Source organism: Alligator mississippiensis, chromosome 1, assembly GCF_030867095.1.
Source record: "Alligator mississippiensis isolate rAllMis1 chromosome 1, rAllMis1, whole genome shotgun sequence".
Taxonomy (NCBI): Eukaryota; Metazoa; Chordata; order Crocodylia; family Alligatoridae; genus Alligator; species Alligator mississippiensis.
The window spans coordinates 193993931-194008633 of record NC_081824.1 but is presented as its reverse complement, the minus strand read 5'-3'; the positions used below and the strand labels follow the sequence as shown (position 1 = coordinate 194008633).

The 14703-nt window shown below is 42.1% G+C and overlaps 1 protein-coding gene across 2 annotated transcripts in view; it reads left to right on the top strand.

The window, feature by feature from the left end:
- The window catches only part of KCNG3 (potassium voltage-gated channel modifier subfamily G member 3), a 28371-nt gene extending 13729 nt beyond the window's left edge, over window positions 1–14642 (top strand). For both annotated transcript variants that reach the window (XM_014598023.3, XM_014598024.3), the window contains exon 2: window positions 5120–14642. In XM_014598023.3, the coding sequence (XP_014453509.1) occupies window positions 5120–5765 (646 nt within the window). In that variant the 3' untranslated portion in view covers window positions 5766–14642. The remainder of the gene's footprint in view (window positions 1–5119) is intronic.
- The last annotated feature ends 61 nt before the right edge of the window (window positions 14643–14703 follow it).

The window sequence follows — 14703 nt, the reverse complement described above, 5'->3', positions numbered from 1 at the left end:
AATACCCTAATCTCTAGGACACTATTTTGTGCTGGGAATGAAGAGGTGCTCTTAGGAGTGAAGGCACACTCCTGTCCTATAGCTCAGATTTTTTTTCAGCATGCCAGCTTTTGTGAATGTCATTCAGAGGTGTCTAACTCTCCCCATGCACTGTCTTGTATCTAACGTGCCTAACTCTCCATATATTGCATAGGGAGCTATGCGACTAACAAAGTTGTTGTAAATTCTGGCACTGACTCTGCTGTTCACCAGGGGTATAACAGCTCCTTGGGTCAGATTAAGGGCATGGAACTAGGGGCACGGTCTGGATTGGGCCATGGTCTGGATTGGTCCCACAGACCAGTCCTGTGAACTGCAGTCAGTACACAGGGCTGGTCCAGTATAGACACCACATGCAGCACACAGTACAAGCTGGCCCTAACATATGTACTGGCTCCAGCTCATTGCATCACATGCAACACACGCCAGCCCCAGTCCTGGTGCCACATGCTGCATGCAGTGTGAAAGGCTGGTCTGGGGCTTGTGCTGAATATGGTGCCATATCTGTGTGCTGGATCCAGTGCATGGTGCTAGTCTGAATCATAGAAAATTAGGGTTGGAAGGGACCTCAAGAGGTCATCTAGTCCAACCCTCTACTCAAAGCAGGACCATCCCCAACTAAATCACACCACCCAAGTCTTTCTCTAGCTGGGTCTTAAAAACCTCCAAGGATGGAGATTCCACAACCTCTGGGTAACCTGTTCCAGTGTTTTACTACCCTCCTAGTGAGAAAGTTTTTCCTAATGTCTGACCTAAACTTCCATTGCTGCAACTTGACATCATTGCTCCTTGTTCTGTCATCTACCACTACTGAGACCAGTCTAACTCCATCATCTTTTGAACCCCCTTCAGGTACTTGAAGGTTGCTATTAAATCCCCACTCGGTCTTCTCTTCTCCAGACTACAAACGCCCAGTTCCCTCAGACATTCCTTAAAAGTCATGTCTCTCAGACCCCATTCCTATTGCCCTCTGCCAGACTCTCCCCAATTTGTCTACATCCTTTTTGTAGCGGGGGAAAGGGGAGGCAAAACTGAACACAATACTCCAGATGTGGTCTCACTAGTACTGAATAAAGGAGAACAATCACTTCCCTTGATCTGCTGGCAACATTACTAGTAATGCAGATATTGTTAGCCTTCTTCACAATAAGGGCACACTGTTTGCTCACATTCAGCTTATTGTCCCCAGGTCCTTTTCTGCAGAGCCGCTGCTTAGCCAGTTGGTCCCCAGCCTGTACCAGTGCATTAATTGTTCTGTCCTAAGTACAGGAATATGCAATTGTCCTTGCTGAACCTCATGAGCCTTCTTTTGGTCCAGTCCTCAATTTGTCAAGGTCTCTCTAAATCCTAGCCCCATCCTCCAGCATATCCACTATTCCCCACATCTTGGTGTCATCTGTAGACTTACTGAGGTGCACTCTATACCACCTTCTAGGTCACTGATGAAGATATTGAACAAAACTGCCCTCAGGACCAACCCCTGGGGCACTCCACTCGACACCAGCTGTCAGCTAGACATGCAGCCATTGATTACTACCCTCTGAGCCTGATGCTGCAGTCAGTTTTCTATCCACCTTATAGTCGCTTCATCCAATCTGTAGTTCCTTAGCTCGCCTGCAAAAAGGTTGTGGGAGACCATATAAAAAACCTTGGTAAGTCAAGGTATATAATTTCTAGGGTTGGAAGGGACCTGAACAGATCATCAAGTCTGACCCCCTGCCCTGGGCAGAAACAAGTGTTGGGATCATAATATCCCAGCCAGATATCTACCCAATATCATATCCACTTCTCTCCCTGCATCCACAGAGCCAGTCATTTCATCATAGGAGGCAATCAGGTTGGTTAGGCATGACTTTGCCTTGTTGAATCCACGCTGCCTGTTCCTAATCACCTTCTTCTCCTCCAGGTGCTTAGAAATGGATTGCTTTAGAACTTGCTCCATCATTTTTCCAGGGACTGAAATGAGGCTGACCAATGTGTAGTTCCATGGATCCTCTTTATTTCCTTTCTTAAAGATGGGCCCTTACACACATGCGGTGAGTCTATTCCGATGCACTGGAAATCTAGTATGTCAGAGCAGACTCAATTAAACGAGTCTGCTGTAGTATGTAATTGATGCACCTGGCGCTGCGTTGGGTGCAGGTGTATAAGTGGTGCAGCATGCATTAGTGCTGAGAAAATGGCGGGTGGTATGCTTTGAACTAAAACATGTTTGATGCGTTTTAGTTCAAAGCACACCACTGCCATTTTCTCAGCACTGATGCGCACTGTGCTACTTATACACCTGTACCTGATGCAACACTGGGAGCTTTTAATTAGCACTAAAAGTGCCCAGTGTTGCATTGGGAGCATGTGTTAAAATGCCCTATATATGCCCTTTTCCAGTCATCCAGGACCTCTCCCAATCGTCACAAGTTTTCCAAGATGATGGCCAGTGACTCTGCAATCACATCAGCCAACTTTCTCAACAGCCCCAGGTATATTCCATCCTGCCCCATGGACTTGTACACATCCAGCTTTTCTAAATAGTCCCTAACCTGTTCTTTTGGCACTGCTGGCTGCTGACCTCCTCCCCAAACTATGCTGCCAGGTGCAGTAGTCTGGGAGCTGACATTGCCTGTGAAGATCAAAGTGAAAAAGGTATTGAGCACTTCTGCCTTTTCCACCTCGTGTGTCACTAGATTGCTTCCCCCATTCAGTAAGGGACCCACTCTTTCCCTGATCTTCCTCTTGCTGGTCACATACTTATAGAAACCCTTCTTGTTATCCTTCATGTCCCTTGCTAGCTGCAATTGTGCTTTGGCTTTCCTGATTTCATCCTTGCATGCCTGAACAATGCTTGTATACTCCCCTCTAGTCATTTGTCCAAGTTTCCACTTCTTGCAAGCTTCCTTTTTGTGTTTTAGCTCACTGGAGTTCCCTGCTAAGCTAAGTTGATCTTTTGCCATTCGTGCTAGTCTTCCTGCACATCAGGATGGCTCATCCCTGCGCCCTCAGTAACTTTTCTGTAAAGTACAGCCAGTGCTCCTGGACTCATTTTCCCTTCAGACTGGCCTTCCAGGGGATCCTGCCCATCTCCTGCCCAACACTCTCCCAACAGATGTCAGGGTGATTCAAGTTCCCCATGAGAACCAGGGCCGGTGATCACGAAACTTCCACTAGCTGTTTGAAGAAAGCCTGATTCACCCCTTCCTCCTGGTGTGGTGGTCTATAGCAGACACCCACCACAACATCCCCCTTGTTGCTCTCCCCTCTGACCCTAACCCAGAAACTTTCAACAGGCTTGTTTCCAATTTCATACTGGAGCTCTGAGCAATCATACTGCTCTTTTTTTTTTTTTACCTAAAAAGCAACTTCTGCTTCTCTTTCCCCTGCTTGTTCTTCCTGAAAAGGTTATAGCCCACATGACTGAAGCACTATCATGGATGGGTATCTCACCAAGTCTCTGTTATTTCAATCATGTCATAATTGTGGGGGTCTGAGCTGGGGGTCTGATCTGGATTGGCCCAGATCTGGCACACAGGGCTGGCCCAGTCCAGGCCTGCATGCACCATATGCCCCAGATCAGTCCTGTGTGCTATGTGCAGCACATGTCAGACCAGCTCCATGTACCACGTGCTGCATGCAGGGTGCTCTGAGATCCATAGGCAGCACCACAGGCTGGATAATAGAGCTTTGTTGCCAGCATCCAAAAGGGAAAATACATAATCTGTAGTCCAAACTCAGTATCATCATTCTGGCTGCATAAAGCCTACATTTCTGTGTGCGCTATTTTGAAAGAACATAAAGGTTATAGCCAAATGTGAGTTTTTAAACATGGAGATTCTGTAGATAGTCAAGGGGACAACAACCTTATAACTTGTGCTGATTGTATTCAGTGCCACCACTAAAGCAAACAGTGAACTCTTTGTGAAAAGAAAAACATTTTCAAGAGTCACTTATTTTATATAAACCAAGTAGGTTGTAATGAATATTACATCAATATTATGCATTTCATAGGCCCTCTCTCTGAGAAGGCAACCTGCCTTACACAAGTTCTCTGGCCAGCAGTATTAGAATGCAGCAGGGTGCCCATAGTGGCTGCTGCACCCAGAGGCAGCAGCAACTATTACAATAGCATGGCTGCAGCAAAAGCTGGGTTTCTCATCCCCCACTCCCATCAGTACCCAGTTGCCCCACTCTGTTTACATTACTTACCCTGGCTATGCATACAGCTATAACAGCTCTCTCTAATTCTATTTCTAGCTACTTGTTAATGACAGCAGTTAGTTTACGACGGTGGGAGGGGGGTACGGTGTTACAGATGATTCCTGTGTCCATTACCTCCTTCATTTTTAGAGTCCAATCTATCTTTGGATATAGGACCTGCACTTAAAGTCTACCCATTGAGGCTAATACAGCTGTTAGGTTATTGCCTCTGTGGTTTAGACAACATCAACATGATCTCTTGTCCTCAGCCAGCGACTCTGTGAACTAACTCCTATGCCATGCTTCTAGTACAATTGATTTTTTAGCAAAACAAATGCAGAATCTTCTCTGCTTGAATTTCAACCTTGAATCCACTTAATGGTTCTGAAAATATTCTGGTCCACCACCTCCAAGCTATCCTTCCTGGCTAGAGAAAGCTTCTGCAGTGGTGTTGGGGATAGATGAAGTAAGATTAGTCTTACACTGAGTGCTGGAGAGCTCCCTTTTAGAATTGGTAAGTCTTTTAATTATTTTAGATGTTACCCTAGATGGTAGATAAATGTTTCAGAAGTGTTCCAGATTTTGCAAGTACACTCAGATATATTGTCATTAACAGTAGCAATGTGTAATCCTAACAAAGCATTCAGTAAATAAAATACAAATGTAATCAAATCCCCATCAGTAATCAGTTAGTAGCTGTGCTCAGCAGATCAATTTGTCTGTTTTATTATATGTACACAATAAGGCTCAGAATAAGATAGCATGGCTCTCTGGTACATCCTCTTTTACAGGTTTAAAGTAATATCAGTTTAGTAATGTCTGTAAACAAAACAAACATCCATTAAAATGTTATTAACGAAAATAAAATGTTCCACTTTGTTTCTTTTGACAGGATAATTGAAGCTATCTGCATAGGCTGGTTCACTGCAGAATGTATTGTGAGGTTCATCATCTCCAAAAACAAGTGTGAGTTTGTCAAAAGACCCTTGAATGTCATTGATTTGCTGGCAATCACTCCTTACTATATCTCTGTGCTAATGACAGTTTTTACAGGGGAAAATTCTCAGCTCCAGAGAGCAGGAGTCACTTTGAGGGTCCTTAGAATGATGAGGATTTTTTGGGTGATTAAACTTGCCCGACACTTCATAGGCCTTCAAACGCTTGGTCTGACTCTGAAGCGTTGTTACAGAGAGATGGTTATGCTACTTGTATTTATCTGTGTTGCTATGGCAATTTTTAGTGCACTTTCCCAACTCCTTGAAAATGGGCTGGACTTGGGAACAAAGAATAAAGACTATGCCAGCATTCCCGCTGCCTGCTGGTGGGTAATAATTTCTATGACCACAGTTGGGTATGGCGACATGTGCCCTATCACTGTACCAGGAAGGATTCTTGGTGGAATTTGTGTGGTTAGTGGAATTGTTTTATTAGCCTTGCCAATTACTTTCATTTATCATAGCTTTGTGCAGTGTTATCACGAGCTCAAGTTCCGATCTGCTAGATATGGCAGGAGTCTCTCTGCTGAATTCTTAAACTAATGACTGCATCTTCAACACATAATAATACTAATAGTACAAACGAAGCTTATTCTTGGTAGAAGAAGGTGGTGGACACTCCCTTCATGTGCCCTTCCTGCTGAATGATTTAAGGAATAATATCATCAACTTTGGAAAACATCAGACACCATTCAAATCTGAAGAATGCCTACCTGCTTTGGGCCCATAGCATGGAACAGCAGGGGCAGTAGTGGTATTGAGATCTGAGGAACAGAATAGAACAACAGTGGGTTTGGAAAGTCCTCAACCTTTCATTTGGCTTTGCCCTCATTTTGCGGTTTTAAACAACCACACACCAAAAATAAATACATAAAGAAAAAATCAAGGTCTTGCTATAGAGACATGAAAGGGCCTACAACTCACTGGGAGTCACTGCTTCTTAGCACATTTGTCTGAGCAGTGTATAGCAGAAGTTGGTAAAATATTTTAAAATCTGAAGGTCTTTTGACCTAGTTCTCATGAGTAATATCCAGAAAACATGGAAACATTGTAGTGGAAAACTACTTTGACTCCTTCAAGCTATGTGGTTGAGGGAATAATTTGGTCCTATGAAAGAGGAAATATATAAGTACAGAGGCAAGGAGAGACTCAGGACCTGATTCTGATCTCATTTAAAGGCACTTAAATCCACAGGAACATGTGTGAAATTACTTCATATATACAGTGGAGTAATCAAGATAAGTAGTTGGCTTTATGTTGTAGCAGATGCTTATTTTACTGCAGTTAGTGTTTCTCTGCTAATAAGGTTTACAATCAAACTAATACTGTATTTTATAAAAATGAGAGTAAAATTCAGTCATTGACTGTATGTTCGATGTACTGACTGCTAGCTCAATGGGTGAGAGAGCGCAAATTTTGCTAAGCACCATCACCATGAGGCTATATGCCCATGAGCCTTGATTTTTTTAAATTTTATTAACCACATTTCTTACATCAATGTGAAATAGTTTACCTAAGAGAAATGAGCCATAACAAGAGCCCATAATTTGAGACATTTCAAAGTAATCTGGAGAAAGCACTAGAAAACAGGAGTGCATACACACGCACTATGTTGACTTAAAACAAGGTGACTTAACTAAGTCAACTTAATGGTTGACTTAATTTAAGCCATGTTGGAGCATGTACATGTATAGCTCCTCGACATAGTGGCAGCCATCTTGTGAGCTAAGTCAACTTAACTAATGCGACTCAAGATAATACAACTTGAAGGTGCATTATCTTGCGCCACATTTCAATTGGACTCTGTTCCACATACGTATATATGCTGTGACAGTTAAGTTGATTTAAAAAAGTTAAGTTGGTGTAACTGTCAGAAAGTTTGTACTGTACATGTGTACACTCCCCAGAAGAACAATTATCCCCTTTCAGGGACTGGTGCAGAAGTCCTAAATAAGGTGGGTATTTTTTACCTTTAAATTCTCTGATAATCCTTATTGAGGGATCCACTGTGAATTGATATAATTTAAACATAAGTTAAAAGAAAACCCTGTCAAGCAGTCTGGGTGATACAGAAAAGGAGTATTCCAAATGGCCGGAAGTTGTGCTTGGCAAAAAGCAATGTATTTTCCAATGTCAGTATAGGACTCAAAGGAATGAAGTTAGATTCCAAAATGTGTACACTATGTTCCTTGTGTAGTATTGCTTGTCTATAACTCTGAAAGGCTTTAATATATAACTATGCTGTTAAACTTTATAAATACATTTAGGTATGGCTTCACATATTTATGCATTAAACAAAACCCACAGGAAACAAAAATTCTGAATACAGGGGCTCAGAATTACTAATATATTTGAATGTGATATTCTTGCCTGAAAATTGTTGAAAAATGTTTACTATTACTCTACAATAGAAGGATATTTTGATGCTTTGTACACATTTTTGTTACAGCTTTAGAAATAAAGTGTCTGGCACCTAGAAACTGAAATCTCCAGTTCTGCTCATTCAAACTAAAAGTATTAGTATAAGTATATAACCAGTACTTGTAGAGTACTGACCTGAAAAGTTAGAGCTCTTAAGTGGGATATTAGTAGTTTATAACGGAGAAAAGGTTATTCTGCTACAGATAATCAATGAAAGAAGGGAACTGTTTCACAGTAAGAAGATGTAAAGCCATCTGAAATAAAAATCAGCTATGCTCTTGATTTTCATGGTTCTGATTTTCATTACACATTACTTCGCCTGAAGTTCTGGTTTCTTCAGTCATTTCCAGTAGCCAGAACTAAGAAAGGGCTTAGATGCCTACAACAGAACTTAAGCAGAATGGCGTGGGGGAGGTAGTGCAAGTTCCAGTTCTTGTTCCTAAAGTTATTTGTGTTTCTTAACCAGAGATTGTTGAATACATAAGTAAGGATGGCAGCAGGATCATAACCCAGGACTCCCCATCCCCAGGTGAATGCCCAAGCCTGTGGAAAAGTGAGGATGCCACAAGATCCTTTTAAGGGTGCTGCAGGGTGCTACACAATATCAGCACTTTTAGGTGTACAAACACCTACACATAATTCACAAGAGAAACCCAGAGATTTAAAATAGGAATCCATAGTGTAAAAACCCTTCTGATCTATTGTAGCCTTTCTGAGTTGTTTGAAACAGAAGAAAGCTATGCTAGCTTTCACTTGTTTTTTCACTACAGCAAAAATAAGAGCTGGCATTTTCCAAGGGGTGCTTGAGTCTAACAGGGTTGAGAATGACTAACCTGTAGTCAGTAGACCTATGCGAATAGGGAAGAACTCGATTCGGATTTGGTCGATTCGGAGGACAGTGATGGGGGCCTCTGGGCACTCATGGCAGAGCCCCCCTGTGCAGCGCGGGGCAGTGGGGGGCAGGGGAGATGGCACCTGTGTGGCAGCTGCCCTATGGCGCAGGTGCAGCGCAGCTTGGCAGGGTGCTGTGCGCTCTCTGAGAGCTGGGGCTGCGAGGCTCCAGCTGACTGCTGGAGCCGCCCCACCTCCCAGATAGCGCACCCCACTGCACCTGTGCCATGGGACAGCTGCTGTGTGGGTGCCAGGCAGAGGTGGGGGGGCAATCCCCACTGCCCCCTACTGCCCTGTGCTGCACAGGTGGGCTCTGCCACGAGCCCTCAGAGGCCCTAATCTCAACTGCTTTTTCCTTTTTTTTTAAATTTGCTGGGAGGCTGAGCTGGGCCCGGGGATGGGGCTGGGCAGGGAAGCCATGGGGGCTTCTCCTGTCGGACCCCCAGCTGTGACTGCCTCTGCCCTGGTGGTGGGGGGGCCACGGGGACTATGCCCTGCCACCGCTTGCCCAGCCAGTGGTGGGGGGTAGGGCACGATGCAGCCGTGGCTCGCTCTGGGTGGCAGCAGGGCGTAGCCCCTACTCCCAGTGCTGTTGCGCCCACATCCTGCGCCCCCCTCCCTGAATCCAACAGCCCCCGCTCCCCGCCCCAGCTGGGCAGCTTGTCCCAGCCCCAATCCCTGCCACCCCCACACCCTTCCCTCCCCAACAGACTTACCAGCTGGAGGCAGCTGTCAGCTGCCTGTTTAGTCTATGGCCGAATCTCCAAAGCAGCCAAATCTTTTCCGAAGCTTTTCTGAATTGATTTGGATGCTTCAAATTGATTCAGAGCTTTTAATTGGTCTCCCAATTTGATTCAGATTTGGAGATTCAGCCCCCGAATCAGGCCAAATCTCCTCTGAATCGAATCAGCTACTGAAGCTCCGCACAGCCCTAGTAGTCAGACTCCCTCTTGCTTGCTGGCTGTCTGGCTCCATCAAACTTGCACTCCTTTCTGCACAGCAGCACAGTTTCAGTGAGCTATGCTGTTCGGTGTGGTTAAAGCACTCACTTGGGAATTGGGAGATACAAGTTTAACCCAGGAAATGAGGGGGGTTCAGTGTTTGAGCTGCTAGAACACGATATAAATGGTGGGCAGAATTCCTACAATTGTCTTATTAAAGAAAACAGTGAGCCCTGTTCAGTTCTTTCAGAGTAAAATGTTGGTTCTTACCCTCAGGAGAGGTTTAGTCTCTGTATTTTCTGAATTGCCCATCCGAGGTACCTGCTTCTCCTGATATACTGTACAGGAAGCCTGGTGCTGGATTCGACTCTGGGGCCCAGCACCTAATATCAGGCTTTGCACTGCCTAAGTTGGTAAGCACCAAAGTCCTTTATCAATTTTTACAATTATGCAAGTCATTTTTCAGCTTTCACTGCAAACAAAACCCCAGTTATAAATTAACGCATAAAATGATTTACAAAAAATTGATTTGTATTGTGCATCATTTTGTATAGACAATTGAAGACGTAGTTTCCAAAAAACAAACCAGAGTGTCTAGAATATATATAAGAGCACAGAAAATGTGTTGTTTTATGAAGTGTTTCTAAACAGATTTTTCTTAGAATATGAAGAGTACTTAATTATGTAATGGAATATGTATGTTTATGAAATTGTGGAGGTCATCTTAAATCATGCAGACTTTTAGGTTGCTACTGTTCAGCTTTGTCTCGCAGATTAAAAAGAGAACTATATCTCTTAGGTGTTTTTAAGTTGCATTACAATAATATATTAATTTGAATAGGTAAGTGAATATTAAGTAAGATTCCATTACAAATAAATTTGTCTTTCTACAGCTAGCTTATGTGTAGATCATTTGCTTTTTCCTTTATTTTAGTGTTATTAATACAGTTATCAGTGTGTTGACAATAGAGTTTCTTTACTCTTTACAGAAACAAAGCTAAAGCATCTTTATATCAGAGGTAGCCTTAAATCAGAGAGCCTCATAGAAAAGGATTAGGGTCTTCTGATTTCTGAAAATGTTTGTTATATTATTTTCAGTGGACTGATGATTTTCACAGTGAGTCTTTCTATAAATACTGAACTGTACATGTATATGAAGATGAGCATTTCTTTAAACTGGTAACATTATTTTATTAAAAAACACCTGCAATTTATTTTTAGTTTTATATAAGCATTTGGTGCAGTATTCTCTATACCTAACACACTGTTTCAAAAACTATAAAAGAACAGTTGGTTCATTCTCAACCATTTCCCTCACCCCCACACTGAAGTGATTGACGTGTGTAAGTTATAGAATAATATTTTTCAGGACAGGTTCTCAAATATTGAATGAGACACAACATCAAGATAAACATAGAACATTTGAAACAAAAACTAGGGACAAATAGGAATTCAGCAAACCTAGAAACATCATCACCATGGTACTCAAAGAATTTTGTTCATGCAAAATTCAGCCACCGTAAATGAATACCAAGCTGCTGTTGTTCCTCTTGAAAACCCCCTATTATTTCACCCCACCCCCCAGATGGTCACCTATCACCCCACACTGGAACCAAATCAGAAGAATCACCAAACAACTACAGCCTATACTGGACAAAGATCAGATGTTGAGAGAAATATTACCAGCCCCTCCACTCCTGGCTTTCAAACACCCCCCCCCCCCCAACCTTGCCAACTCATCAGCAGAAGCGTACCCTGTTTTGCCCAATAGACAGCAAGTGAAACACACAGCCTTGCCTTGGCAAAAAATATCTTCACCTGTCAGCACATCTCCACTGCCAGTACTATCAGCAGCCCCCCATAAAGAAACCATCAGTATCCGTGGTTTCTATACATTTCTTTCCCTAAAGGTGATATACCCGATCCAATGCACCAAATGCCCTCGTGACAACTGGGTGAGTGAAACTGAACAGCAACTACACAAGAGAATGAACTCTCACAGAAAAAAAATATAAAGGATGGAGACATACGCTTACCATTGGGAGCAAATTTTTCACAGAACTACTCTCTTTCTGACTTCACTATCCTTGTACTCAAGAGACATCTCAACACTTTTAGAAGGAAAACTTGGAAACAAAAATTCCTAAGCTAGCTGGACACTGTGAAACTGTGAACTAAGGACTAAACACCAATATTGGATTTCTGGCCCATTATAATTTATCTAACTCCTGAATTCTTTCCACACAAGGAAAGTGAAGTCAGTCCTCCACTGCCCCCTCCCCCACATTTCCCTTCCTTTGATAGGCCTTGATCTCCCAGTAATCAACTTCTTTTCTTTTGCTAATTGCGTGTCTGCTACATCTGAGCATTTCTCTCAGCCTACCTCCCCTATGCTGTGCTTCACTTTCTGTGCTTAGTTTACTATAATCAGAGGAAGAATATCTTACATTCTACAGCTTGTCTCACTTTAACTCAGCTGGTCCAATAAAAGATACCAGAAATCCTTGCCTCTTGCATTCTAGGTCTTGACACTGGCAAAGCCTAATTACGAATCAAATCTTGAACTCAAACCCTGTGAGGTGCCCAGGGTATCCTAAAAGCAGTCTATTCTGGCTGGAGTCATTAGTAGAGGGCATCCAGCAACTTGCACTATTGGGCCCACAATATATTTCTCTTAGTGCCCTACAGTAAACCAGTAGACACCCTACCACATGCTCTGCATATATGGAATATTACCATCTCCTTTGATGTCAGACTGCTCCAGCAAGAATATGTAATGTCTTTAATGCAGATCACATGACAGAGGGATGTAATTTTCTTTTTGCCCAATTGTCTAGAAGTCAGATTAAAAAACCCAGAAAAATAGGTGACTGTGGTTACCTTGCCCTCTCCAAGATTAGATTCTATACTGGTTGGCTGCTTTAAACAGCTAGGTGCAGGTTTTCTGTGGATTGATTTTTAAGCTTGAAGCTGAGAAAAATATCCTTGTGGCAGAGATCGCATTTTAAGTCTTATGAACACAGCAGAGTCCAATGAATATATAAAAACCTATTAACGTGAGAGGCTACATTCTATTGCATTTATTAAATTCTCAAGTAGGCTTAGATGTCTAAGTGTGATGCTATTCTACCCCACTCCAGTCTCTGGAAAGTTAACAGAAAAAGGTGTATGGGTCTGATTGCTAGTTGTTTGCAATTAAGTCTCAAGGGTAAGATGACAGTGTGTTATAGAAGCAAGTGCATTTATCTTTATGCAGACTCAAGTAGCATGGAATATGATAGAGGCAAGGATTTTTGTGGCTGGTATCTTATTGGACCAACTGTTTGGGATCAACTGAGATAAGCTTTCTTCAGGTCTTAAGAAGGACGCTCTACATCCAAAAGCTTGTCTCAGGCTCTTCCAAACATGCCATTGGTCCAACAAAAGATATCATGCACAACAATCCTTGCCCCTCACATTGTTGCTGAACCATAATGGCTATAATGTCACTTCAGCTACCAAAACATGTACTATGATCGTACTTAGGCACCCAGTATGTGGTATAGGATCTGATCCAAGGTTCATGTCTTGATTAATGCTTGTATTCTTTCAGGGGAGAGGAAGGGATAGGGCAGTTTTCATCGTGTGAAGAATCTTTGGCTGTCCCATAGTTTTCAGGTGAACCCTGCTGCACCAGGGATAAAAAAACAGCAGCCTTTCTGGGTCTGAAAACACAAGTCTCTGTCATTTTGACTAACCTCATCAGACATCATGAAGCAAGATTTATTTGTTGATACTGTATTTATGACATCTCCCACCCCCAGATAAAACTTGTGCTGTTTTTAGAAGGTGGACCAAAGAAGGAAAGACTTATCTGGCCAGCAATGAAAACACAGGCAGCTGCAGTAGAGGGTGGTGATAACCTGTGACTGCCTGTGGACAGTTCCTCCCTCTGCAGCATCCATGGCACCAAGCTGCCTGAACTGTAGTTGAGGGTGTCCCTTCAGTATGTGCAAGGTTACTTTCCCTTCTTCTCATTTCACTTTGTTAATGTAAGCGACACCATCAAATGTCAGACTGGGGCAGACCCTGCTGCTGAATCAAACTGTTATCTCTTTCCCCTGTGCAGATGCTCCTGCTGCAAAGGGTAGCAGCAGCTAACATCTAGACCACTACTGTACAAATACTGTAGCAAACATTTCTGCCCAGAAGAGGGTAGTGTTGCACACACCGTCTAGCCACCTCATTTCAGCACTTAAATCAATGAGTTCCTTGTGAATAGGTTAGCAGGAGTGCTGTGAATTTCCATGGTGTGCACAATTTTGGATGAATAAAGCCCACTATGCTAATAATTTCTTCACGCATTAATAGGATTTCTCTCTCTCTCACACACACAAGAAATCCATGGTCAAGCCGTTTTGTCATCTGAAGGTTGTATTTTTAATATGTTATGAGCTTGGTACTGCAGCTCTGTCCATGCATCCAGAGACACATAACCACAGGATTATGTTGTATGGGTAGGCATAGCAAAGCAGGCTGATCACATTGGTTTAAAAAGAAATGCTTTGTTTTCATGATTTAAAAAGGAATATGGCCCAAATAAAACATAGAGTGAAATAGTAATTGATAATAATTCATGATTTTCTTGCTATTGTTTTCTTGTTATTACATGGATTAAAAAAATCTATTTTCTTATATTTTTAATTGGTTCTGTTATTTTCTCATCACAAGGAAAAATGATAAGTGAGATTATGACGTGATACCAGCTAAAGATCTGCCAAGCATATCTTGAAAAGAAATGATTGAGTGTTCATACTGATAAGTATTTGAAAACTAAAATAATGTATAGGTGTGAAATATAATTTGAAGTAAGGAACCATGTTTGCAGATAAAATCACAGGTAAAACTTCAAGGACATGTTGTGCGACACTGGCATGTGGGTTTACTGAGATTGTTCATCTGTTTTGAATATGATTAAAGGCCATAGGAACATGATATAAACTTTAGTCAAATGACTAAAATTACAATATTTGTGACTGTGGCTTTTTAGAATCCTTTGTTCTTTACAAATTGAATAGTGAGCAATTTTATAGAACATTAATTTTATATATTGTTTGCATATCTGTAAAGAAACATTCTGTATGATATTTGAAAGGTGAATAAATTTTTGCTTCCTTAACAATCTGAATTCAGTATTATGTTGTATTTGCTGACATTATGTATCTTGAACCCTGCATGATAAAATGTAC